This window comes from Oryzias latipes, chromosome 3, assembly GCF_002234675.1.
Source record: "Oryzias latipes chromosome 3, ASM223467v1".
NCBI lineage: Eukaryota > Metazoa > Chordata > Actinopteri > Beloniformes > Adrianichthyidae > Oryzias > Oryzias latipes.
The window spans coordinates 635,281-663,021 of NC_019861.2; the positions used below are offsets into that span (position 1 = coordinate 635,281).

The window sequence follows — 27,741 nt, forward strand, 5'->3', positions numbered from 1 at the left end:
CATGTTTAAAACCTTCTCTTTATTGTTTCAAATGCTGCCAAACTTCCCTTGAAGCATCAATTATTCACTTATGAGGAGTCCCTGGCATCACAGCTAACTTCATTGGTGGACGCCGGCGGCTCCGGAGGAACCTCTGACGGTCGAGGGGCTGCTCCTCAGTGATGGCATCCCATCATGGGAAGACGTTCCAAAGAGCTGCAGCCGTCTAAACGCATCAAACCTGGACGGCAGGATGCTAGAGGAATTCCAGTAAAATGTCCGGATAGAAACAGAAGCTTAAAAATCCTCCATGAAAACAGAAACATGTCGTCTGGACATTTCTGACCAGCTGGAGGCATCAAAGTGTTCAGGAACGGAGTTTGATCTTTCAATGCAAAGTTTACAACATCTTCATAGAAATAAAGGAATGGATTAAAGGATGCAAGCACATGGAAAATGTCAGAGTGACATCACCAGGAGGAAGCCTCTGGGTCCTACTGCCTGACACTTTCATTCAGTCTAACCTTCAACATTTCAACAATGAGAAGAAGTGAATGGAACAAAACCTGTTGGCCACCTGATGATGGAAAATAATCAGTCGGTTATTATGGGAAGTTGGAAGAGCAGCCCGGCTCCTCCCGCCTCTGAACTGATGCAGAAGAACCGGCACATCTTCAAACAACAAAGCTGAGCTACGTAGGGCTGAAATCAAAGGTGGAAGCTACTTCCTGCTGCAGAACGTCTCATGTCATCAGACAGCTGCAATGAAGAAAGAGAAGAGTAGGAGTTCTGGCCCATGGGATGCAGAAAAGGTTGAGAAGAGTTTCTCCTCCATTCCAGATTTTTTTCTCCATTTAAAAAAAGTCACCGCGAAAACCCTGGAAAGACCAGATCCAAACCAACCCACAGATGCAGCAACATCTACCAACATTTATTCTGTGGCTGTTGGTGCAGTGTGGAAGGCAGACAGTCCGCCGTTCTGGATCCTCTGAAGATACTCGCTGTGCAGCTTTTCCTGAGCCTCAAACAGCTTCCGCAGCTTTTTGGCTTGTCCTTTGCTCAGCTCTTTCCCTTCAGCGTCATGCGTAGGAAAACCCTGCAGACAAAAACAAGCCCAGTCACCAGGACTAGTAACTTAATACACGATAAAAGTGGTCCATGTGGCATTTAGAACTAACTGCATGTGTCATGTTAAGGTCAAAGCTAGCATGTTACATGGAGACAATGCACCTGAAACAGGGAACCAATTACAGCTCATTCAACCTAGCATGTAATATGTTAATATCAATTAGTATTTCACATGTAAATTCCATGTTAGCAGCTCACATGTTGAATGAAGGGTTTGTTATCCTACATAAAGGCTTTTTGTACTTTTATAAGGTTATTAACTTATTGTGTAATACATGTGGCTTCAATTAACCCACTTATTGAATCCAAGGAGCTGCAAGCCAGACAAAACCAGTTAGGGAGAGTTTCAAGGACCAATTCAGTCATTTCCACTGAAAAACAAAGCTGTAAAGGATCTGGCTGGCAGGAGCAGAAGAAGACACCATTTGGTGAAGACGACCATATAAGGTATTAAGGACCATGGGGGGACATTGGCCTGAAGCCCCGCAAGGCAGACTCCTGGGGAAGTATCTGGAGGGTCTATCTTACTGGCCGTTGTCTGTCATGGTGACGATCCAGATACTTGGTACCAACTGTTTGCGTGTTACATGTGAAGGTCAGTTACTGTTGGCATGTTACATGAGCAGGTCAGTAACTGTTGGTGTGTTACATCTGCGGGTCAGTAACTGTTGGCGTGTTACATGAGCAGGTCAGTAACTGTTGGCGTGTTACATGAGCAGGTCAGTAACTGTTGGCGTGTTACATGAGCAGGTCAGTAACTGTTGGCGTGTTACATGTGCAGGTCAGTAACTGTTGGCGTGTTACATGAGCAGGTCAGTAACTGTTGGCGTGTTACATGTGCAGGTCAGTAACTGTTGGCGTGTTACATGTGCAGGTCAGTAACTGTTGGCGTGTTACATGAGCAGGTCAGTAACTGTTGGCGTGTTACATGTGCAGGTCAGTAACTGTTGGCGTGTTACATGAGCAGGTCAGTAACTGTTGGCGTGTTACATGTGCAGGTCAGTAACTGTTGGCGTGTTACATGTGCAGGTCAGTAACTGTTGGCGTGTTACATCTGCAGGTCAGTAACTGTTGGCGTGTTACATATGCAGGTCAGTAACTGTTGGCATGTTACATGAGCAGGTCATTAACTGTTGGCGTGTTACATATGCAGGTCAGTAACTGTTGGCTTGTTACATGAGCAGGTCAGTAACTGTTGGCGTGTTACATGTGCAGGTCAGTTACTGTTGGCGTGTTACATATGCAGGTCAGTAGATGTTGGCGTGTTACATGAGCAGGTCAGTAACTGTTTGCATGTTACATGACCAGATCAGTAACTGTTGGCGTGTTACATGAGCAGGTCAGTAACTGTTGGCGTGTTACATATGCAGGTCAGTAGATGTTGGCGTGTTACATGAGCAGGTCAGTAACTGTTGGCGTGTTACATGTGCAGGTCAGTAACTGTTGGCGTGTTACATGTGCAGGTCAGTAACTGTTGGCGTGTTACATCTGCAGGTCAGTAACTGTTGGCGTGTTACATGAGCAGGTCAGTAACTGTTGGCATGTTACATGAGAAGGTCAGTAACTGTTGGCGTGTTACATGAGCAGGTCAGTAACTGTTGGCGTGTTACATGTGCAGGTCAGTAACTGTTGGCGTGTTACATGTGCAGGTCAGTAACTGTTGGCGTGTTACATGAGCAGGTCAGTAACTGTTGGCGTGTTACATGTGCAGGTCAGTAACTGTTGGCGTGTTACATGAGCAGGTCAGTAACTGTTGGCGTGTTACATGTGCAGGTCAGTAACTGTTGGCGTGTTACATGTGCAGGTCAGTAACTGTTGGCGTGTTACATGAGCAGGTCAGTAACTGTTGGCGTGTTACATGTGCAGGTCAGTAACTGTTGGCGTGTTACATGAGCAGGTCAGTAACTGTTGGCGTGTTACATGTGCAGGTCAGTAACTGTTGGCGTGTTACATGAGCAGGTCAGTAACTGTTGGCGTGTTACATGTGCAGGTCAGTAACTGTTGGCGTGTTACATGTGCAGGTCAGTAACTGTTGGCGTGTTACATCTGCAGGTCAGTAACTGTTGGCGTGTTACATATGCAGGTCAGTAACTGTTGGCATGTTACATGAGCAGGTCATTAACTGTTGGCGTGTTACATATGCAGGTCAGTAACTGTTGGCGTGTTACATGAGCAGGTCAGTAACTGTTGGCGTGTTACATGTGCAGGTCAGTTACTGTTGGCGTGTTACATATGCAGGTCAGTAGATGTTGGCGTGTTACATGAGCAGGTCAGTAACTGTTTGCATGTTACATGACCAGATCAGTAACTGTTGGCGTGTTACATGAGCAGGTCAGTAACTGTTGGCGTGTTACATATGCAGGTCAGTAACTGTTGGCGTGTTACATGAGCAGGTCAGTAACTGTTGGCGTGTTACATGTGCAGGTCAGTTACTGTTGGCGTGTTACATATGCAGGTCAGTAGATGTTGGCGTGTTACATGAGCAGGTCAGTAACTGTTTGCATGTTACATGACCAGAACAGTAACTGTTGGCATGTTACATGAGCAGGTCAGTAACTGTTGGCGTGTTACATGTGCAGGTCAGTAACTGTTGGCATGTTACATGTGCAGGTCAGTAACGGTTGGCATGTTACATGTGCAGGTCAGTAACTGTTGGCGTGTTACATATGCAGATCAGTAACTGTTGGCGTGTTACATCTGCAGGTCAGTAACTGTTGGCGTGTTACATGAGCAGGTCAGTAACTGTTGGCATGTTACATGAGAAGGTCAGTAACTGTTGGCCTGTTACATGTGCAGGTCAGTAACTGTTGGCGTGTTACATATGTAGGTCAGTAACTGCTGGCGTGTTACATATGCAGGTCAGTAACTGTTGGCGTGTTACATATGCAGGTCAGTAACTGTTGGTGTGTTACATTTGTGGGTCAGTAACTGTTGGCGTGTTACATGGGCAGGTCAGTAACTGTTGCCGTGTCACATATGCAGGTCAGTAACTGTTAGCTTGTTAAGAGGCAACAAGTTAAAACTTAATGACTTTCTAACACACTAAAATAAATTTAAACTTAGCATGTAACATATTTAGAAATTAGGATATAGGCTACTGAGGTAAAAATGAGTGATTGTTAGCATGTACCATCTAGAAGTGGATGTCTTTAAATGTGAAAGACAAAAGTTAATGAGCTAGCGTGTAATATGACGACTGCTAGATTGTAGTTTGTGTGTAAGCAAGTTACACGCTAATGTCGATCCCAGATGTCATGGTATATGTAAAGATGTCATTTTCTAAGTATGTGCAGCCAGAGCTGAACTTTTTCTGCATGGAACCAGAGGAAAGCTTAAGGTTAGGATTACGGCTCCAGTTATGTTCAACCCCCAAATATGTCCTGAGTGCGGCTCACCGTTCCTCCACGGCAGATCAAAGAGGAGAACACGTTTCACACAGCAAGGAGCGTGACACGCACTTATAACACGTGCGGGCGATGCAGCAATGTGCATCTTAGCTGCACGTGTTACGTGTGGCCAAGGTGAATTTCCATCTCTTTTATTGCTGCTCGCACGGAAATATGTGTGAATAATAAAAAAAAAATGAAATGCTGACGTATGTGACAAGTTAAAATTAATAACTGCTAATTGTTAAAGTCTTTAAAGCTAATGATGTTCAAATGGGCAAATTGCATGTTAAAAGTGAATTCAAATGTACGACATTGAAAACCGTGAATTTAAATGACAAGTTTGGTGGTGAACATCAAAACTATTCAAACAATTTTAGGCTTGGAAGAACGTACAGTTTGATCAAATTGAGAGTATTTGTCGGTTTCAGAGCGGAACATGTCGCATGGAGGGATCTTCATCTTGGCTAGTTTGGCCATCTGGACAGAGAAGCACAGGTTACGGAGGCTCAGTGTCGCACACTCGCTACACACAAACAATTAAACGCACACTCGCTAAACACAAACAATTAAACACACTCGATACATACAAACAATTAAACACACTCGATACATACAAACAATTGCCGGCTTCACAACATTTAAGCGCCTCTCGCTTCACAACATCTACTGGCACGCTCGCTTCACGCCGACATCTAATCGTACGCTCGCTTCACAGCAACCTTTAAGCGCACACTCGCTTCACAACAACATTTAATCGCAAGCTCGCTTCACAACATCTAATCGCACGCTCGCTCCACGCCGCCATCTAATCGCACGCTCGCTTCACAGCAACCTTTAAGCGCACACTCGCTTCACAGCAACCTTTAATCGCATGCTCGCTTCACAGCAACCTTTAAGCGCACATTCGCTTCACAGCAACCTTTAAGCGCACACTCGCTTCACAGCAACCTTTAATCGCACGCTCGCTTCACAGCAACCTTTAAGCGCACATTCGCTTCACGCCGACATCTAATCGCACACTCGCTTCACGCTGACATCTAATTGCACACTCGCTTCACACCCACATTCACTCGCTTCACCCCAACATTTAATCGCACACTCGCTTCACACCGACATCTAATCGCACACTCACTTCACACCCACATTCACTCGATTCACCGCAACATTTAATCGCACACTCGCTTCACCCCAACATTTAATCGCACACTCGCTTCACACCGACATCTAATCGCACACTCGCTTCACACCCACATTCACTCGCTTCACCCCAACATTTAATCGCACACTCGCTTCACACCGACATCTAATCGCACACTCGCTTCACACCCACATTCACTCGATTCACCGCAACATTTAATCGCACACTCGCTTCACCCCAACATTTAATCGCACACTCGCTTCACACCAACATTAATTCGCACACTCGCTTCACACCAACATTAATTCGCACACTCGCTTCACACCAACATCTAATCGCACACTCGCTTCACACCGACATCTAATCGCACACTCGCTTCACACCGACATCTAATCGCACACTCGCTTCACACCGACATCTAATCGCACACTCGCTTCACACCCACATTCACTCGCTTCACCCCAACATTTAATCGCACACTCGCTTCACACCGACATTTAATCGCACACTCGCTTCACACCCACTCGATTCACCGCAACATTTAATCGCACACTCGCTTCACCCCAACATTTAATCGCACACTCGCTTCACACCAACATTAATTCGCACACTTGCTTCACACCAACATCTAATCGCACACTCGCTTCACACAAACAATTAAACGCACACTCGCTAAACACAAACAATTAAACACACTCGATACATACAAACAATTAAACACACTCGATACATACAAACAATTGCCGGCTTCACAACATTTAAGCGCCTCTCGCTTCACAACATCTACTGGCACGCTCGCTTCACGCCGACATCTAATCGTACGCTCGCTTCACAGCAACCTTTAAGCGCACACTCGCTTCACAACAACATTTAATCGCAAGCTCGCTTCACAACATCTAATCGCACGCTCGCTCCACGCCGCCATCTAATCGCACGCTCGCTTCACAGCAACCTTTAAGCGCACACTCGCTTCACAGCAACCTTTAATCGCATGCTCGCTTCACAGCAACCTTTAAGCGCACATTCGCTTCACAGCAACCTTTAAGCGCACACTCGCTTCACAGCAACCTTTAATCGCACGCTCGCTTCACAGCAACCTTTAAGCGCACATTCGCTTCACGCCGACATCTAATCGCACACTCGCTTCACGCTGACATCTAATTGCACACTCGCTTCACACCCACATTCACTCGCTTCACCCCAACATTTAATCGCACACTCGCTTCACACCGACATCTAATCGCACACTCACTTCACACCCACATTCACTCGATTCACCGCAACATTTAATCGCACACTCGCTTCACCCCAACATTTAATCGCACACTCGCTTCACACCGACATCTAATCGCACACTCGCTTCACACCCACATTCACTCGCTTCACCCCAACATTTAATCGCACACTCGCTTCACACCCACATTCACTCGATTCACCGCAACATTTAATCGCACACTCGCTTCACCCCAACATTTAATCGCACACTCGCTTCACACCAACATTAATTCGCACACTCGCTTCACACCAACATTAATTCGCACACTCGCTTCACACCAACATCTAATCGCACACTCGCTTCACACCCACATTCACTCGATTCACCGCAACATTTAATCGCACACTCGCTTCACCCCAACATTTAATCGCACACTCGCTTCACACCAACATTAATTCGCACACTCGCTTCACACCAACATTAATTCGCACACTTGCTTCACACCAACATCTAATCGCACACTCGCTTCACACCGACATCTAATCGCACACTCGCTTCACACCGACATTTAATCGCACACTCGCTTCACACCCACATTCACTCGCTTCACCCCAACATTTAATCGCACACTCGCTTCACACCGACATTTAATCGCACACTCGCTTCACACCCACATTCACTCGATTCACCGCAACATTTAATCGCACACTCGCTTCACCCCAACATTTAATCGCACACTCGCTTCACACCAACATTAATTCGCACACTTGCTTCACACCAACATCTAATCGCACACTCGCTTCACACCGACATCTAATCGCACACTCGCTTCACACCCACATTCACTCGATTCACCGCAACATTTAATCGCAAACTCGCTTCACACCAACATTAATTCGCACACTTGCTTCACACCAACATTTGCTCGCTTCACACCAACCTCCTGCTCCTGTTTCTTCCGGGCAGCTTCTTCTTTTTTCTTTTTCTTTTCTTCTTCCAGCTGTTGCAAAACGGTTAAAGGCAGAAGTTATGGGACAGGAAAACTTGTGTTTGTTCTTTTTCTAGTGGCTTTTAATGACAAATGTCTGCTTATGGTTTTTAAAGCTCCCATAAAGCTTTGGTTCAACATCCACACCTCCACTCTTTGTTTTCATTTATATTAAGTCAATAATTTGCCAATGTCACTGAAATCAGGTGGAACATCAACACAATGTATTTAGCAACATTGAAAACTGGACTTTATCTGGGATAGATAACCATCCCACATAACATCCTACCTTTTTCTTCTCCTCTCTCTCTTTCAATAATGTCTCTCTATCCACCAGCTTCACCACAGTGGGGAGACCTGAAAACACAAAGAACTTCCTCATGGTTTGTACATCACTTCACCTGACCGACATCATTTCAACGTAAAACTGAACTGTTCTTTTCACCTTCACGACTCCCATGCCATATTTTTAAAATACACGTTTTTGCTCAAACTCTTGTGAATAAAACCTGAGCAATAAGGATGACACTTTTATGGATTAAACATAAGTGATCGGCCCTCGGATTGTTTGCAGTGTTCCAGCTGCCCCAGCGGCGTCCACGTTTCCACAGTGATCCAGGGGCGTCCACGCTGCCCCAATGTTTTGTGGAATTGGGTTACACAAGGAAGCGCGTCCCACGGGGGTTTAAGAACATCCACCAGCTGCTGTTCGTTTCTCCTCAACCTCCTTAAAGCCGTATTTCCTTTGATGACTTCAGACATTTTCTTCTAAACTGAAAGTAACTTACTGGGATGACTTCTTTGTTCTTGGTCTTCTTCTAACGTAGAACTAATATGTTTTCAAAAATGCAAACTTTAAAAGTATTTAAGAATTAAAATTATTATAACCAATTTCAACCAATACTCAAGTAAAAACGGCGTTACCTTCGTGATCCTCCAGTCGGACCCCCAGTTCTGGTAGCGTGTCGTCCCGGACAACGTCACAGAGCTGCAGCAGCTGGGTTACTGAAACACAGATCCAATTAGACCCAAATACAATGCAACCAGAACCTTTGTTTGAGTGAAGATCTCCTGCCTTTCTGTTCCCGGGCGATTTTCCGGACCTTTTCTCTAAAGTCCGACAGAACGGTGAGGTACGGCATCACCGCGCCTTCCAGCTGCAGAGATCAGAGAAAACGTTCTGCAGTGTGATCGGCACAAACGGTTATTTAAACTGATGTGGTTCAGAACCGTTTGGGCCATCCAGAAAGATCCAGATCTGACTTATAGGAGCAGGAAAACAGTATTTCCTGCCACATAAGGACAATAAAGGAAGAAGCTGAAAAACTAAATATGGCTAAAATATTTCCTAAAACTGAAACATTTAACAAATGTTGACAGCAAAAAGGAAGAATTTTCAAGAGTTTTTCTTCAAAGAGTCCAGCAGAATCAGAAAATAACATCGACTTACATCCACACTTTGAGCCTGTCCTCCAACAGGAAACCCGATGGGCTCAGATCCTTCAATAGCACCGAAAACCTACAAGAAGCAAACAAAGCCATGTTTCAGGGGAAACCCTCCAACAGAAGACACGTCTACTGTGCAGGAGGAAAGTAGTCAACACTAAAACAACACTTTGGCTGAGACGCATTTTCTTTTCAACCCCCACATCCTGCAGCCTGAGCAGGACGCCAGTTAGGGCTGTTCACGTGACACGTGCACGCTCCTTTCTGCAGCCCGACTGTTAGAAATCAGAGTCTAGTTTATGTGCACGTCCTGTGGGGTTACTATGTGCACTAATGCATCACACTCCGTCAGTAAGGAGCCAGAATTCGCACCTTAATAAGAGTGGCGTATGGACGCCGTACGACGTCACCCCGACGTGTAACTTCCATAGGGCTTACAAATACTTCACAATACACGAACCACACGCACAACAATGGTACGTTCCAATATCATGACATTCCTAAAGGTGGCCGTGCGAGCCTCAAGGAACCTGCAAGACACACATCCACTCTCTTTGAGATGCAGGTGCACCTTTCTGTGATGATGGATAAGGCATCCCAAAAACCTGCAGTCACTCCCCCGTACGGGTCACTCCCCCGTACGGGTCACTCCCCCGTACGGGTCACTCCCCCGTACAGGTCACTCCCCCGTATGGGCCACCTCACCCGTACGGGTCACCTCACCCGTACGGGCCACTTTGCCGGTACGGGCCACTCCCCCGTACGGCGCATTGAAACCATTGATGGTGTTTGTGATGTAAACTCCGGATAAAGTGATGAAAGTGAAAATGAAAGGAAAACCCCTTTTTGGCTCATTTCCCTGGTTCCCATGCACAGATCTTGTGGTCAGTGATGTCACAGCGGCTCACCCTCAGCATGCTGGTGAGGTAGGCGGCGATGCTCTCCAGCAGTGTGCGGTTGGGCCTTAGCTTGGCGGCCTTCCTGCCGGCGATGTAGCTGTTGCTGTGACCGACCAGCACCCTCATCTCCTCCATGGCGCTGCGGGTGTCCACGTTGTCGCACAGAGCCTGGTGGACGGCGGCCTTCCTGCTGCAGAAGCTGCAGCGGCACGGAAAGAAGTCACATTTATTGTTTCTATGAAAGGTTTTCCACCAAAACAGTCATTTATTTAGTATGTTCATGTCTTAATGGCGTTAAATCATAAGCGTATTTTTCTACAACCTACAGTACAAAACTGTACTCTTTTAGTGTAGAAAGTTGCAGACCCCTGCAGACCCCTGCTATAATGTAATATCAGGCAAAAGCAGAGAACGTTCATCAGTCGATCATTAGATCCAAATTTTTTTTAACAACAACATTAAAAGTATTTTTTTATGTTTGGGTAAATCTACACGACAATTGCTTCAAGTATTCCACCCAAAATCAATTGGAAACTCCCTAAATGCCTTTTGTTTTGGAACATTGCTAAAGGGGGTGGAGCTAAAACTGTAGTCATTATGGTGGATCCAGTTTATTCTGCAGGTGAGGTCAGAGTTCATCTGCCCTGACACTTCATTCAACAGACACAAGTTCTTTTCATGTTCAAATGTGTGCTTTGTCTTATTTAGCAAATAAAACAATGGATCAATCTTTCTGATTATTTGGAGGTTGGAAACCGATTCTATGCAGTTGCTTGAGGAACGTTTGCTCATTTTTCCAAACCTGTTGTTGAGCTCCACCTCTGCTGCCTCCCACTTCTCAAAGCGCCCCGTGAGGTCGGTCGGAGCGCGGAGGATGTCTTTCACGTTCAGGAAGAACTCCTGACGGTTGGGAAAGGAAAAGACACTCAGCGGTTGGTCCAACCGGCTAGACCGTATGCTGGGAGTGACGCCACCTACGTTCATGAACTTCTCGTACTGGATGGCCGACTCCATGGTGTTGGACGAGTAGTCCAGGGTGTCTTTCCAGGAATGCATCAGAAAAGCCAGCCGGAGCTGACGAGCTGCAGGGAGACAGCAACACTTCATGAACTGGAGCCGGATCACGTAAAGGTAGCAGGTAGGGGGTCCCAGCACCACCCTGTTCCAAGGCGCCAGACAGCTGAAGTATGAGGGTTAGAATGGGGGCGTGGTCTTTTGATTGACATGTGTCATGACATTTCGGTGCATGTGCAAATAACTGACAGAGGGGTTAGTCCCGCCCATTTGCTAATTAAAGAAACGTCCTTTCATTTCTCCTTCTGTTGTTGAGGCCAGGAGTTACATTAAAACTCCTGAAGTAGGATTACAGATGTTTTAAGGCGGGAAAACTCCTGCCTAAACACTTTTCCACTTTTCTCAGACAAACAGGAACATTTTCACACTTTTCTCTCAAAGTTCAAACCGTCACTCATCATGATCAAAGATTTATGGAAATGTGGCTAAACTGAACAGATTCTGTACAGGAGACTGATTGACACGGTCAACAGCCAATCAGGACGCAGAACACAATGCACTGAAGGGGGGGGGGCACGCAATGTACTCCTAAAAAATGAATGAAACAGCGAGACCGCCAAAGGAGAACCGTTACGGAGTGATATTGATGTCAACACGCTGCACACAAAACCGTCTAAGTTGTACATGAAAATATTAAATATTTGCTTTCAAATTTATTTTTTTTGCTTTTGAGAAAATGTTTTGTGCGTTTGCAAAAACAAAGGTTTCTCGCAGGCGTTGTGTCTCATCTTGTTTTATTCCCATCTTTGATTTTTCTTTTTTTAAAGCAAAAAATTAAAAAATGTTTTTGAAGGCAAAAATAAAAAATGTGCAAATTCAAAGGTTTTGTGTGCAACGTAGTGGCATAAATATGACTCCATGAAGCGTCATGTAACGAGGGAAGACGGTCCTCCATGCTGTGAAGTTCATGAGGCTGAAGGGACACGGAGGCTCTAAAAGACACTTGATCAGGTGCTGAGAGTGGATCCTTTAAAAGGAGGATCCTTCAAGAGGAGGATCCGCTGGATCCTTCATGAGGAGGATCCGCTGGATCCTTCATGATGAGGATCCGCTGGATCTTTCATGATGAGGATCCGCTGGATCCTTCATGAGGAGGATCCGCTGGATCCTTCATGAAGAGGATCCGCTGGATCCTTCATGAGGAGGATCCGCTGGATCCTTCAAGAGGAGGATCTGCTGGATCATTCATGAGGAGGATCAGCTGGATCCTTCAAGAGTAGGATCCGCTGGATCCTTCATGAGGAGGATCAGCTGGATCCTTCATGAAGAGGATCAGCTGGATCCTTCAAGAGTAGGATCCGCTGGATCCTTCATGAGGAGCATCCGCTGGATCCTTCAAGAGGAGGATCCGCTGGATCCTTCATGAGGAGGATCAGCTGGATCCTTCATGAGGAGGATCCGCTGGATCGATCATGAGGAGCATCCACTGGATCATTCAAGAAGAGGATCCGCTGGATCATTCATGAGGAGGATCAGCTGGATCCTTCATGATGAGGATCCGCTGGATCCTTCATGAGGATCCGCTGGATCCTTCATGAGGAGGATCAGCTGGATCCTTCATGAGGAGGATCCCCTGGATCCTTCATGAGGAGGATCAGCTGGATCCTTCATGAGGAGGATCAGCTGGATCCTTCAAGAGTAGGATCCGCTGGATCCTTCATGAGGAGCATCCGCTGGATCCTTCATGAGGAGCATCCGCTGGATCCTTCAAGAGGAGGATCCGCTGGATCCTTCATGATGAGGATCCGCTGGATCTTTCATGATGAGGATCCGCTGGATCCTTCATGAGGAGGATCCGCTGGATCCTTCATGAGGAGGATCCGCTGGATCCTTCATGAGGAGGATCCGCTGGATCCGTCAAGAGGAGGATCTGCTGGATCATTCATGAGGAGGATCAGCTGGATCCTTCAAGAGTAGGATCCGCTGGATCCTTCATGAGGAGGATCAGCTGGATCCTTCATGAGGAGGATCAGCTGGATCCTTCAAGAGTAGGATCCGCTGGATCCTTCATGAGGAGCATCCGCTGGATCCTTCATGAGGAGCATCCGCTGGATCCTTCAAGAGGAGGATCCGCTGGATCCTTCATGAGGAGGATCAGCTGGATCCTTCATGAGGAGGATCCGCTGGATCCTTCATGAGGAGGATCCGCTGGATCCTTCATGAGGAGCATCCGCTGGATCATTCAAGAGGAGGATCCGCTGGATCCTTCATGAGGAGGATCAGCTGGATCCTTCATGAGGAGGATCCGCTGGATCCTTCATGAGGAGGATCCGCTGGATCCTTCATGAGGAGGATCCCCTGGATCCTTCATGAGGAGGATCCCCTGGATCCTTCAAGAGGAGGATCAGCTGGATCCTTCATGAGGAGGATCAGCTGGATCCTTCAAGAGTAGGATCCGCTGGATCCTTCATGAGGAGCATCCGCTGGATCCTTCATGAGGAGCATCCGCTGGATCCTTCAAGAGGAGGATCCGCTGGATCCTTCATGAGGAGGATCCGCTGGATCCTTCAAAAGGAGGATCTGCTGGATCATTCATGAGGAGGATCAGCTGGATCCTTCAAGAGTAGGATCCGCTGGATCCTTCATGAGGAGCATCCGCTGGATCCTTCATGAGGAGCATCCGCTGGATCCTTCAAGAGGAGGATCCGCTGGATCCTTCAAGAGGAGGATCCGCTGGATCCTTCATGAGGAGGATCCGCTGGATCCTTCAAAAGGAGGATCCGCTGGATCATTCATGAGGAGGATCAGCTGGATCCTTCAAGAGTAGGATCCGCTGGATCCTTCATGAGGAGCATCCGCTGGATCCTTCACGAGGAGGATCTGCAGCTTCTGTGGTTACTGAGGTTCTGCAGCAGAAATGCTTTAGCGGAGCGCGGCGTGCAGCGGTGGATCAGACGTGACACTGGATGGAGATGTTCAACATTCAAAAATCCTGACGTACACTTTGTGGACAGAAAGACATGAAGGTTCAGGATCGCAGCGTTGAGCTCTGCATCCACTGTTCTTTGCTGGGCTCATAAACATTTCTCTGTCTGACAGCTGAGGCACCAGAGAGTCTGAACTTCTGCATTTAGACCACTGGAAGATTTTAAACGACCAGCTGTGAAAACCTGAAGGACGTTTATCTCTTTGTTTGGGTTGATGAGGCTGAACAGGTTGCAGAACCATCTTTGAACCAGTCGCTGCCACCGCGGCGCTCAGTCAGTGGTCATGGCGGTCTGTGAGAGGACGGCGCTCCCACTCACCTGTGTTCTTGGCTAACGCGTCCTTTATTGTGATGAAGTTCTTCAGAGACTTGGACATCTTGCATCCTGCGATGGTCAGGTGACCCGTGTGCAGGAAGTAGCGCACCCAGTGGTCGTTCTCAAAGAAGGCCTGTGGAGGACGGACCGGGCGATCAGCGTCTGTCGCTCTGTAAAACCGGCAGCATGACGGGAGGGAATCTGACCTCGGACTGAGCCAGCTCATTGTCGTGATGAGGGAAGCGCAGGTCAAACCCGCCGCCGTGGATGTCCATGGACTCGCCCAGAATGGACCCGGCCATGGCCGAGCACTCGATGTGCCAGCCTGGACGGCCCTGATCCAAAAACGGTTCCTTCATTCCACTAAACCATCATTAATCAACAAACATGCACAGATTCTACAAGCATTCAACCAGCCAGTGAAAGAACATCAGACTAGAAGAAACACCAGAGGGACCAGACCGTCAGAACTTTACAAAGTAGCAGTGGTCCCGGTCCGGCCTGAGTCCAGCAGGACAGCTCACCTTTCCCCACGGAGAGTCCCAGGACGGCTCCCCGGGTTTGGAGGCTTTCCACAGAGCAAAGTCGTTCTGAGACTTCTTCTCAGTGAGCCGGTCTGCAGAGACGCTCAGGTCGCCTGAGGACACGACGGACAGAAACCATCTTAGGACCAGAATCAGGGCTTACTTTCTGTCATGCAAGAAAAATACAAACAATAGAAAGAATTTCAAAGGTCAAAAAACCTTGGTTTGAGAAAACGTGTCTTACTTTCCTAAAGTTAGAACACTTGGAGGATTTTGTTTTTAAGATTGTACACAAACAAACACAAACAAAGGCGGTTAGCAAGAGCAAGAGCATAAAACGGAACCCTGAAGGCGCTGCCCCCCCTCACTGCTGAGTACTCACTGGTATAGAACGTGCTGGTCATTTTTCAGAATAATAATAATTAATAATGATGGATTGGATTTATCTGCTCTTTTCCAGAGCTCTTCCAGTCTGTCCGTCCTTCATTCATTCTTGGAGATGGTAACTACTGATGTACCACAGCTGCCCCGGGGCAGAATGAGCGGGGATCGAGCCGCCGATCCTTCGATCATTGGCTGACCTGCTTAACCGCCTGAGCTAGAGAAGATCCTACCGGGAGAAGCTAAAATGTTGCCTCTTTCCGTTTGGATCCTCTGCCTCTGAAGAACTCAGAGACGGCAGCCAAACGCAGACGTACCTTCTCCCTCCTGTAGAGCTTTCTGATCGCCCACTGCCTCTGGAACCAGTTTGCCGTACGAGTGTTGGGGACTCGCTTCAAACTTGGCGGTGTCGAAGTAAACGGAACCGTTGGACTCGTACCTGCAAACACCACATAGGCAGACCTCCAGAAACTGCTGGAGAAGCTGAGAAAGACAAGGAGGGTTCCTCCTGACCCGTAACCGTTGGAGACGATGGTCTTTACAAACTCCACAATCTCAGGGACGTATTCGCTGACACGCGTCAGGACATCTGGAGGGAGAACCTGGAGGACACAGAGGAACGTCAGAGGAGCATCAGCAGAACATCAGCAGAACATCAGCAGAACATCTGCAGAGCATCTGCAGAACATCAGCAGAACATCTGCAGAGCATCTGCAGAGCATCTGCAGAGCATCTGCAGAGCATCTGCAGAGCATCAGCAGAGCATCAGCAGAACATCTGCAGAACATCAGCAGAACATCTGCAGAACATCTGCAGAGCATCTGCAGAACATCAGCAGAACATCAGCAGAACATCTGCAGAGCATCTGCAGAGCATCAGCAGAGCATCAGCAGAACATCTGCAGATGCTCTGCAGAGCATCTGCAGAGCATCTGCAGAGCATCAGCAGAACATCTGCAGAACATCAGCAGAACATCAGCAGAACATCTGCAGATGCTCTGCAGAGCATCAGCAGAGCATCAGCAGAACATCAGCAGAACATCTGCAGATGCTCTGCAGAGCATCAGCAGAGCATCAGCAGAGCATCAGCAGAACATCTGCAGAACATCAGGGGTCTCCGTTTGGCTGAAAGGTGATAAATGCTGCTTACGTTCAGGGCCTCCATGTCTCTATGATACTCCCCCTCCCAGTATTTAGGAAGGCTGGAGAAGATGGAATTATCCGTGATCTGACTTCCAAACTGTTGGTCCAACCACTCAGCCAGCAGATCCTTGGAGTTCTCCAGCAGCGCCTTAGAGACATATTCAGACACAATCAGACCCACAATGCACGGCTGATCCTGACTGTTGTGTGTCTGTTAGGGTTGTGGCCGTATTATTGTGTTGTTGGTAGTTTTGGAGTGTTTTCCTGTTTTCTCAGTTCTCTGCTGCAGTGTGTGTGTGTGTGTGTGTGGGGGGGGGGGGGGGGGGGGGGGGTTCTGTCTCTCCTTTTCTTCCACTCCTATGTTTGTGTGCAGATTGGAGCCCAAACGATCCGGAGCACCTGATTGGCTGTGGACGTCCAGAAACTGTAAAACCGTCCTTTTTGTTTAAGCAAACCTGGTTCCTCAGCTGATCAAACTACAATAGTGGTCAGCCTTCAATTCAAATCAGACACAGAAGCTCCACTAGTGACTTTGTCCTGAAATACCACGACTACCACAATATCTACTTTAAAACTATTCCGGAAATGAACCTTCTATCCTCTCAAAGAGAGAAAAAGCTTATTTTTTTAAATATATGGTACAAACTGAACCTTCTGGTCCGTGTAGGCTTCCTCCTGGATGGACTGTGGTTGTGGTTGACATTTATTCAGAAAGCAGCGTGTGAGTGTCATGTGTGTCAATAAAAACCAACAACTTTGTGTTGCTTCACCTACAGTATGACCTCTGACCTTAATAACCTGTGGGGGGCATGAAAAACCAGCTGTAGGTGCCCTGGAGACTGTATTTTCAGTCCTACTGACAGACCACTTTATTAATCTGAACTGGAGGATTGCATTTCCTTCAAAATAAAAGCCTGTGTAAATCCCGACAGGTGAAGCTGCACAGGTGAAGCAAAGTGTTCGGAGGTAGACAAATGCATTCCTGCAGTGACTCAACAGAGATGGCTGGAAGCATCACAATGAGGCAGAAAAACACACAAAGGAGGAAAAAGAAGAAGAAAATATAAAAGAAGTGAAAAAGCAAAATCAGCCCGATTTACAAAAAGGAATTCCATCAAAAATGTGTTTTTGCTTTTCTGTAACAGCTCTGACTGACCTGGCTTTACAGTTTCACCACGATCCTCCTTTCTAACGCACCTTTGAGCGATTATTTGACCCCCGCCATAAACCCAAAAACTCCCCCCGATGAGCGCCGCGTAGCTCCAGACAGGGTGAATGACAAACTGATGACATCACAGTGGGAGAAACCATCCAAGAATGGATGGAGGGGTCTTTAAAATCTCTCATGGAGTTCCAAAACATTTCCCAAAATCCACCAAACATGCGTGTGGGGGAAAAACACGCCTCAGGCCAGGCAACCCATGTTTAGCCAGGTGAGAAATCGGCCTCACAGAGGATAAAGATGTGCCCCAAAGTAGCTGCAACAAAGTCAGTGGGAAACATAAAACCTCACTCATCAGCCGTCATTCGACGCCGCTCGCGGCGCTCATTGGTGTCTGGACTGCCATGATGACAGAAGGTCAGTCCTTGACCACGGTTTGGTTTGGTGAGAGCCCTGCCATCGCTTTGGGAGGGAGGGCATCGATTTTCCCTCACAAACGGACCAACCCCAAAACGGACTCTGCTGTTTCACTGACACCTGATCCAGCCAATCAGAAGAGGCGTCCACATTCTGCCCCCTACCTGTCATATGACACCTGAGGGGCAGAAGCACAGCGATCAGACATCCTCACCTGAGCCAGCGGCCGCAGCTCGCCGTCTGCAGCGCCGCGGTCCACGGCCGCCTGCAGCGGCTGCAGGCCTGTGGCCACGGCGGCGTCCAGCCGCTCCAGCATCTGCTTCTTATCTGGATCCGTGGTGGAAGCCAGTTTGTCCTGAAAGGGCTGAAGAGAACCAGGGAGGCATTCAGAGGGTCTGAGCAGAACCTGGAGGTCACAGCAGGCTGATCCGCCGTCATTTTCCTCCATCTTCACCGTGACGGAGGAGGTCAGCTGTCTTGGTAAAGCTACGTTTGTTCTTCTTAACAATCACAGATGGAGGAAATGTGAAGAAATCTACTTCTGAGATCCTTCCTGATCTAGAAGAAGCAGCTCCTGTTGGCGGTTTAAAGCTAAGGTGTTCACTTTTCTAGAGTTTCTGAAGGTATCAATCCATACATTAAGTTCTTCCTTTTTAAACTCAGGCATTAGAAATATTGACTGTGAAAATGAGACCGAGCGGATGTTTGAACGCCTCAGGCGGCTGGGACTCACCCCCCTGGCACTGAGGACGTCCTGCAGGATCTGAGCTGCAGCCGGTCTCTTCTCCTGGTACTGGTCCAGCAGGTGGTTCTGTCGGGCCCTTCTGATGATCTGACGGAGGAGAGGAGAGGGGAGGGGCAGACTTTTTAAACATATCATAAAAAACAAAGACAGGATGATTGACAGCAGCAGCAGCAGCCACCACGCCTCTCTTGACCTGTTTTTCAGCAGACGCGTTCATCTAACCGGACTTTTTCAAACGTTTTTCTGTCAACTTCCTGGTGAACTTCAGCAACAAGACATGAACACCACTTTAACAATAAATACTGAAAATCTCCTCCTCAGTTTTCCATCCTCAACGTTTTCTGCCTCCAGTTCCAGCTGATAGATGACAGGAAGATAAGTGAAGACCCCCCCCCTCAATAAAAAAAAAGATGGCCAACGATGATGACATGAAAACTCTACATGTTCTCCTGAACAGCTGCACCATCTCCAACTATGATGTGGACTCCAGAACTAAACATATAAAAGCATTTCCAATAGATCTGAATGTTATTTCATTCACAAACAAGCAGCTTTTTAAAAGTGCTTTCATAACAATACCAGGGGAAATCCAGGGAAATTGGCCAAAGTTGTAACTAAACAAACTGCATTTGTGTTTTTCAGACCTACATACCTATTGGTTAGATACTTCAGAACAAAGATCAGAGAGAAAAAACAGCAGAAGATCCTTTGAAGTGTAGCTGAAAGAAGCCGTTTTCTGTTTCTGGACTCACTTTATCATCTATGTCTGTGATGTTCATGCAGTAGAAGACGTCGTACTTGAAGTAGTCCCTCAGGATCCTTCGGAGGATGTCAAAGGAAATGTAGGACCTGCAGAGAAAGCATCAGGATCAAGTATTGGCTGAAGTCATCCTGGGGGGGGTCCTCTCAGCGGTACCTGGCGTGTCCCATGTGTGAGGCGTCGTACACTGTGGGTCCACAGCAGTACCACGTCACTCTGGTCCCTCTCTGAGGAAAAAACGGCTCCTGGAAGTGGGCGGAGGGAAAGGCGTCACTCTGACATGAACTTCCTGAACATTCAGTCAACAGAGAACGTCATCTTCTGTCACCACGTCTCCTTCTCTGCCTTTCATCATCAGCATGTCCGTCATGGAAACGCTGGCCACTCTGACCATTATAAGATGGACCCCTGTAGGTTGTTGGTCCATAAAAAAATGGGAGGGACCGGTTAGGGCGGAGCTACTGTTGAAACCTGTTAACTGGCTAAAGGTCATTCTGACTAAAGAAAGCGGTGGCTTCATCCTCGCCGCCCGCAATCTTCTCCCAGACAACATTAAAGGTCTACATCCTGCTTTTCTTTCAGAGTAGATTACATCCATATGTATGATTATATGTTTAGCACACTAAAGAACTCATTATTTAGGAAATACGAGGCATTTTCACAGCTCTAATTCAAACCCCCAAGTTAGACGACTCGATCTCTGAGGCTCCGCCTTTGTCTCCGTGTGGGTCCCGCCCATTTCATGATGTCGTCCTAGAGTCGGCCTCAGAGCGTGTCTGCGTTTCTCCCATGAAAACCTTTTGTGGATCCTCACAAAAGCGCTTAGCCGATCACCGCTAGCTCCACGGAGAAAGTGTGTGTTAGCCTGGGGGCGGGGCTGCTGACTCTTCCTGGAAGGGGCGGTTCTCACTTTGTGATGTCACAATGTGAAAGCACGTTGATCTGAGGGGCTGGTGCTCAGAGAGCAGGTTTGTAGAGGAATACTGACGGGTGTGTGAACGGATCAAAATACGGCTGTGGGTTGTTTTGTGAGGATTGACTCAACACCTACAGGCTGAAAATTAGGCCCTTCAAACGCTTTGAATGTACGACGTACCAAAAGCCAAGTGGACTCAAAAGCTGCTGATGACCTCCATCGTTAGCTTCAGCCCGCCTGCGCTGTGACGGTCGAACTCTGAGGGGAAACGCTCACCTGGACCGATCTAAACCGGACCGCGCAGCTCAGCTGAAACTAGACCCTGGGAATCTGGTCCAGACTGGTGGACTTGGAGAAGGTCCTGAACCACGTTCTGTGGAGGGATCTGAGAATAAAGAGTCTGCCGTGGGGACTGCTCCCTTTGTCCTTTCATGGCGGGGTTCTGCGACCACGGCTCTTTGTCTTCCAGTCTATCCTAAATCATGCTGCCTGAAGACGGAAGACTCGGCTTTGAATCCCCTCTTGGGTTGTTTGCTGATGTCTGCCTAAAGCTACGACCTTTGGCCTTTGGCAGAGCGGTTTCGTTTGGTCAGGACCTCCAAGTCTATGCTTCTGAGCTGAGAAAAGCCGGATCAGCGTCTGTCGTGTCGTAGTTGGGTCAGAGTGATGATGGAGTGATGACATCTCACAGCTTCTCTAACTACACAAACGGTGTGGGACGGCCTCCCTTTGCCCAGGGCCCCGCCCCTCTGACCTTTTCCTGTGTACATCTGTCCAAACAGGAGCTGACAGCAAACCCACCTTAGTTCTGGTCAGGCTGTTGTAGAGCCGAAGCTGGGGAACATCGCCTCCTGCTGGTGGAGACCAGGAGGGTTGGAGCCGCTTCCCTTTGGCTGAAATGGAACAAATGACCTGCATGAGTTTCCCCAGACGTTCCTCAAATGAAAGGAACTTTGTGTAGAAACCAAACCTGCAGGCTAATCTGTGGGATGATCACAGGCTGTGTCTGAATCCCCGCCATAACCCCTAACTACTAAAAACTAGACAGAGCGGGACGATGAAGGGCCCTGAATTTCTTTCAGACTCACTGCTTTTTTTTAACGTGGATCCGACATCATTGATTCATGAAGTTAAAATCTAATTAATATGAGCGTTTTGTGATGATTATTTATGATCCACTGTCTTCTGCTGATAGAAATGTTGATGGTTTATCAAAAAAATACATTTAGATACAATTTTTTGGTAAAAATTGTTCCGACGCAATGCATTGTGGTCTATCACTGATCTAGTGAGCATGGATGCACACTGGTTTTTCACAGAGACTTCTGGGAAATTTGTAGGGCTCTGGATTTTAGAATGTAGATTCAGACAAACTAGAACATGGAGAACGCTCTGTAGAGTGAGGAGGGAAGGAATTCAGACGAAACCATTACTCTGATCTACAGTCAGGACTTTAACTACCAACCTAAACTCCAGTCTATCCTGGAAGAAGACTAAAAAACAAAAGAGATTTTATGAAATGCTCTGCTCTGAGTAAAGAAATGCCATCATAGTCACTGAGTCAGTGTTTGCATCAACACAAACAGGCTTCAGCGTTTTAACCCTGCAGTCACTGCGTCCTGCATCACTACAAACACAACATGGACACGCCTGAACATCCATGTTCTTTTCATAGGAGTGCTGACGTCTGAAAGCCTCTGGAGGTTCATCTCTGAAGCCTGAGCTCCTCTGGTCAGTCAGTCAGGTGGACGTCTTCCTTCAGAGCTTTCACCAGACAGAGAAACCGACATCAAACCAAACGTTAACGTTCCTCCATCTTTGCTAAACATTTAAAAATGTGTTCATCTTTTTAGAAAATGTTCACAGGTTGAGGCTCAGACAGCCTTCTTTACTAACGCAGACCGCGAGCAGCGCAGAGTCAGGCCTGGACGCCAACAATCAGGGAACGGAGACATCCCAAGTACCTTTTCAAAGTAAAGGTACTCGCTTTCAAATGACGTTTGATACCAACGGAGAAACAATTCAGTACCGATGAGTAGATAGAAGCAGCTGATCAGAGGGATAAGCCACTCTCTACCAACATGCAGCTAAGGCCAAAACTCTGGGAAGACTGGCCCAGCTGTGGGAGGGGCTGACTTACTGAATGCAGCCTAAAACCAAAAGTCAAAATCCATTCATCAGTTAACAGAAAACTGTGTTTTTTTCATGTTCTTGTGGCATTTTTCTGATGATGGAGGACTTGTATATATATATTTTATTTAAATTGTCGTAAACCTCTAGCGGACAAAAGAACAAAGTTTGAAAAATATCGTATTTGTGACGTAGAAAATACTCTGGACGGGGCAAAAGCTCTTAGTTACAAGGACGGGAAGGGGGGGTGGGGTTGCTCCACACCAACAGTCAGCTCAGAGGTGAATTTCTAATAGCTGCTCTGTAGTAACAGTCCTAGACAACGACAGAACATTTTTACCAATAGCATCATCCTCATTGAAAGACCACTTGGAACGCTGTTAAAGTAGATTAAAAAATATCAGAGTGGGAGTAAAAAAAAGTTGTTTTTCGTTCTGATATTCTTCCTTATCACAGTCTTATTTCATTTTCTATTCTTTAATAAAGCTGAATACTCATTTTTAGCTTGTCTTTTAAAGGGTCTCCATCATGCTAAACCAACTTTTTGAGCTTTTCAGTGTTTTTAATCTTTATTCCTCACTGAAAACCTGCCCTCTGAGCACCAGCCCCTTCCAGTCCACCAGAACGAGCGGTTCCTCACATTGTGACGTCACAATGTGAGGAACCGCCCCTTCCAGGAAGAGTCTGCACTGCCAGCTCCGCCCCCAGGCTAACAGACACGCCCACTTTCTCAATGGAGCTAGCGGTGATCGGCTAAAGGCTTTCATTCATATGATCAATATGAACATCCATCTTTGCTAAAGTTCAGTTGTTTGTTGCTGAGGCCGCCTCTAGGATGACGTCATACAATGGGCGGCACCCACAAGGAGAAAAAGGCGGAGCCTCAGAGATCGAGTCGTCTTACTTGCAGGTTAAAAAAAGAGCTGTGAAAATACCTGATATTTCATAAATAAATGTTCTTAGGCGTGCCAAAGGTCATACATGACCATATGTATGGCTATAGTTTACTCTGTAAGGCTTGAGAAAAGAATGATATAGTCTGTCACTTTGAAGTTTAAAGGATTTCTGTAACTTCTGTTCTCATTTTATCAGGGCTCATCTTCCTCGCTGTTCCGAGGATATTTTTGGGCACAATTGTGCATGTTTCTTGTTTTTTTAATAGCAGATTGTGATCTGGGTCCTGATTGGCTGTAGAACATGTCAATCAATCTCCTCCATGCTGTGTCTCCTGTCCAGAATGCTCTCAGTTTTGTCACATCAATCACTCTTTGGTGTTTCTATTATGTAGCACTGGACGTGTGTTTCTATGAAGGTTTGACCTTTGAGAGTTTAACGGAGAGAGAGGTGAAAGAGTTTGTGCCTAAAGTTTGTAGTGAGGAGTTTCCAGAAGTGTCTGCAGTTACTGTAGAACTAAAGATGACGGTTCTGGGGTTGTTTGTAGAACATAACTCCAGCACTGAACGAGGGACTGCGGAGCAAACAAAGCATTGTGGGTAAACACTCATGCTCTTCCACAGCAGATCCAACACGTGCACAGCAGCAGCACTGTGTGAAGAAGCATGTGCGCGCTCTGACTCTTCACACAGCGGGTTTCACTGACGCCGCCGCCACGGCAGCTGGCCTCACACACCAATCACACCTGCGCAGCTGCTGCCTGCAGCCGTCTACTCACTGCTGCTGTCTGCGTCTGCGCTCAGCTCCGGCTGCAGCTGAATGTGCCTGTACCAGCGCAGAGCGTGGACGTGCTGCGGCTCGGGCGGCCTGTGGAGGAGCCTAAAGGCTGTCAGGTCAGCTTGGGAGGGGCTGAACCCCGCCAGGTAGCTGCGACCGCTGAGGTAGTCGTTCAGGGCGGCTGTCAGCGCAGCTTCCTCCCTGATCTGCAGCCAGGAGCCAAACTCCACAGCTGCAGAGAACACAGACGCAGGCGGTTACACACCAACGAGCAACACGCTTCCCCACACACCAAACACACGGCGCTCTGAGCGACGGGACGCACCCCCCCCACCTGTCATGGAGATGGGGGGGGGGGGGGGGTCTATAAGGCCAACAGATCCCAATAATCCGAAGACCCAGAGATTCAGGACACGGGTACGAGCTCAACATACTTTTCCTAGTAAAGCAGTTCTTTCACGGTGGGATGCTGCTGCTGCAGGTCTCAGGACAGCTGGTTACCGTGGTTACAGTGCGGCAGCATCTCATCTTTGCTAAACACTTTAAAGATCCACTTAATCACGCACCTGCAGGCAAATAGATCCTTTTACATCTTTGTTTTCCTCATCTGAGCTGGAATCTGGATCTAAACTTTAGGGCTGGTTAGCTTAGATCAGTGTTTTTCAGCCTTTTTTGAGCCACAGCACACTTTAATCTTGACAAAAATCCCACGGCACACCAGCATCCAAAGAAAAAAAAGGAAAAGCTCATAGTCTGTATTGATCTACAGTCCCTCCATGATCTCATGCATTTTTGTGATAATTGTGGCAGAAAAAGCTGGAAGCTGCAGATGTTTTTTCTGAAAGATGGAATAAAAGTTAAGTTAGAAGATTTAAAAACTGTTTAATGTGAGTATGTTATGGTTTCAAGACGTTTAACAAAGACGACTCATTGTACACTGAGATGCTGTCACGTTAACCCAATGCATCATGGGAGATGTAGTGATGTCAGACAGACTCTCTTCTCTGAGCTTCATGGTTTTGTTCTCTTGTTCCACGGTCTGACACCGGATTCTGTGGAAAGCTACACCGCTAAAGACGAACTTTAGCTGGTATTTCTGTTAGAACTGAGAGACTTTATGAGCAGAATCAGAACAAGGAAGTGAAGACTTTAACCACTTCTGATTGGTCAGACTGATGACATGTGATTAAGCCTCCAAGAATGATTGGTGGAGACAGTTAAAGGGGCGGGACTTTTCCTAAAACAGCTGAAGCTACGGCTAAATCGCGGTACCGTCATTCTTATCAAAATGTCTTTAATAGAATCAAATAAACACAAAGAAAAAAGTATTTTATGATCTTTCATATTCCTAACTACTCAGTGTTTTATCAGGGCCTGTTTGGATGAACACAGAGCGGATATCCTGGAGATGGAAATGTTTTTAGGTCAGTGAATGGGTCATTTCTCACGGCGCACTGGTTGAAAAACACTGGCTTAGATATCACTCGCCCTTTTTTGTTGCACCACTCTTGTTAGCTTGGGGGGGTGAAGGGCTGTAAACTAGTGGAAAATAGTGTAAACACAGAGATGATGGGAAATGAGGACAGCCATACACAGCATCCTGCCCACAACTCCGAGGTGATTTTCTCATAAACTCCTGCCGCTCTGCAGAAACTATGTCCACAGGCTTTTTGGTTATGGTTAAAAACGGCATCATCACGCTTTGACGTCAGATCCCAGCATGACTGAAGCGGACTGTAAGTCTTATTCTTAGTTTGGATAACAGTGTGAAACCGAAATGCAGAAGATTCAGTCAAAAACAGCAGTGATGGTGACGAGCTCTAAAGTCGGTGCTTGTGGGCGGGGCTTCAGCTGTCCACTGTTCGGTTTTATGAAGGCGCTTCCAGCTGGTTTGTTCACATCGGACAAGCGCCAGACGGTTTGTATGTACAGCCCGCGACCGGAAGGGCGTTCAGGACGCGGAAGCTCGAAATTCTGATCTGCACCATTGACTGTAGACCGGGAGGAGCCGGCGCACGCCAGAGATGTCTGCAACACTTACAGTTAACGGGATCCAGAAGGAATGAGACCTGAAGAATTTAAAGACAGGATCGGGGCGCGACAACCCGAGTCAGTTCAGCAATCTGATGGAGGGGAAATGATCACTGGGTTCACCAGCTGCAATAGTTAAACCCATGTTCATAAAAACATTTTTTCTATGGGACCTTCAGACACGGATTCAGAGCAGGAATCAGGAACAGCCAATTCTGGCTTTTTGTGCTCGAATAGAGCTTACCTGTACAGGCTTACTAAGGACAGGTAAGGCACAGGTAAAGGTACCTGTACCTGAGGTAGACATAAGCCGAGCCTTAGCAGTACCATACATGACGCCAACCTCAGAGGACTGATAGCGGCACTATCACCTCGAGTCAAAAACAAAACAATCATTGTTGACCAATCGACTGCTGAATGAATCGATAGAGACGGCCTCTAGTTGGAGGGAACCCTGTTCCCAGAAGACTCCGTCTGACAGGAAACTCATGAGAGGAACGCAGGAAGCTACAACCTCAGAACCAGAAGAACCAGAGCTGGGTCGGTTCTAGAGGTCCAAGACAAACACCGAAACTCTGAGAGAACGTTCCTGAACACAATAATGGTTTGAACAGTTTGAAAGAACTTTTGCTTCAATGGATACAATTATTTAATAAACATTGTTAGATATAAATTATTGTTTTAATATTAAAAAGCAGAAGCAAAAGCAAATAAACGCAGTTAGTTACATCAAGAAATCTGATTAAAACATCTAAATATAAAAGGGAGTACACACACGCACGCACGCACGCACACACCCACCCACCCACACCCATACACACACACACAGTAAACCAGCAAGTCTAACTTGGGTAAACCATCAGGTGCAACCCGAAAAAATCAGCAGGTGTAACTGTAACCCGGGTAAAGGTGTATCCGAGTAAATTAGCAGGTTAACCCGGGTAAATTAGCAGGTGTAAGTAACCCGAGTAAACCATCAGGTGTAACCCGGGCAAATCATCAGATGTAGCCCGGGTAAGTCAGCAGGTGTAGCCCGGGTAAATCAGCAGGTTTGACCCGGTGCGGCTGTCATTGATTCCGCTCGATCATCATGTTGTCGTTGGTTGAGCTAGCGCGGCTCCTTAACCCCTCGCGCGGGTTTCATGGTCGCTTTATGATCGCATCTTTAGGACACATTTGGTAATAAATTCATGTCCAACCGACAGTCAGAGGATCTAAACCGCCTACCTGAGTCTCCTGAGCTCGACATGATGAACACAGAGCTAACCGGCAGATGCTGATGCAACAAGAACGTGCCCGGAAGCAGACGGAACCGGAACTAATGCAAGCGGACCTGTTAGCGAGGGGGACGCTAAAGACTGAC

At 47.2% G+C, this 27,741-nt stretch overlaps 1 protein-coding gene across 2 annotated transcripts; it reads right to left on the bottom strand.

Moving 5' to 3' along the window:
• cars (cysteinyl-tRNA synthetase) lies at nt 1-27,728 on the bottom strand. Of its 2 annotated transcripts, XM_023951268.1 has the most exons (23): nt 27,606-27,728; nt 24,349-24,579; nt 21,348-21,439; nt 19,787-19,875; nt 19,623-19,719; nt 18,859-18,957; nt 18,340-18,489; nt 16,554-16,694; nt 15,918-16,006; nt 15,722-15,843; nt 15,024-15,136; nt 14,706-14,834; nt 14,503-14,632; nt 11,162-11,265; nt 10,986-11,083; nt 10,193-10,382; nt 9,289-9,357; nt 8,914-8,995; nt 8,763-8,843; nt 8,128-8,195; nt 7,791-7,850; nt 4,890-4,973; nt 1-1,075 (listed from the first exon to the last, which is right to left on the bottom strand). In XM_023951268.1, the coding sequence occupies exons 1-23, from the start codon at nt 27,625-27,627 to the stop codon at nt 911-913; spliced, it is 2,505 nt and encodes an 834-aa protein (XP_023807036.1). In that variant the 5' UTR covers nt 27,628-27,728; the 3' UTR covers nt 1-910. The 2 variants fall into 2 exon arrangements, with proteins under 2 accessions (XP_023807036.1, XP_023807038.1); XM_023951270.1 differs by lacking the exon at nt 24,349-24,579.
• Between the last annotated feature and the right edge of the window lie 13 nt (nt 27,729-27,741).

What these genes read in the sequence shown, in the direction of transcription:
- cars (XM_023951268.1), bottom strand. Translation starts at nt 27,627, where the DNA reads ATGTCGAGCTCAGGAGACTCAG. An exon ending in ATGAGCTGGCTCAGTCCGAG is followed by an intron (nt 14,633 to 14,705) that starts GTCAGATTCCCT and finishes CGTCCTCCACAG; the next exon opens with GCCTTCTTTGAGAACGACCA. An exon ending in AGAGAGAGGAGAAGAAAAAG is followed by an intron (nt 7,851 to 8,127) that starts GTAGGATGTTAT and finishes GTTTTGCAACAG; the next exon opens with CTGGAAGAAGAAAAGAAAAA.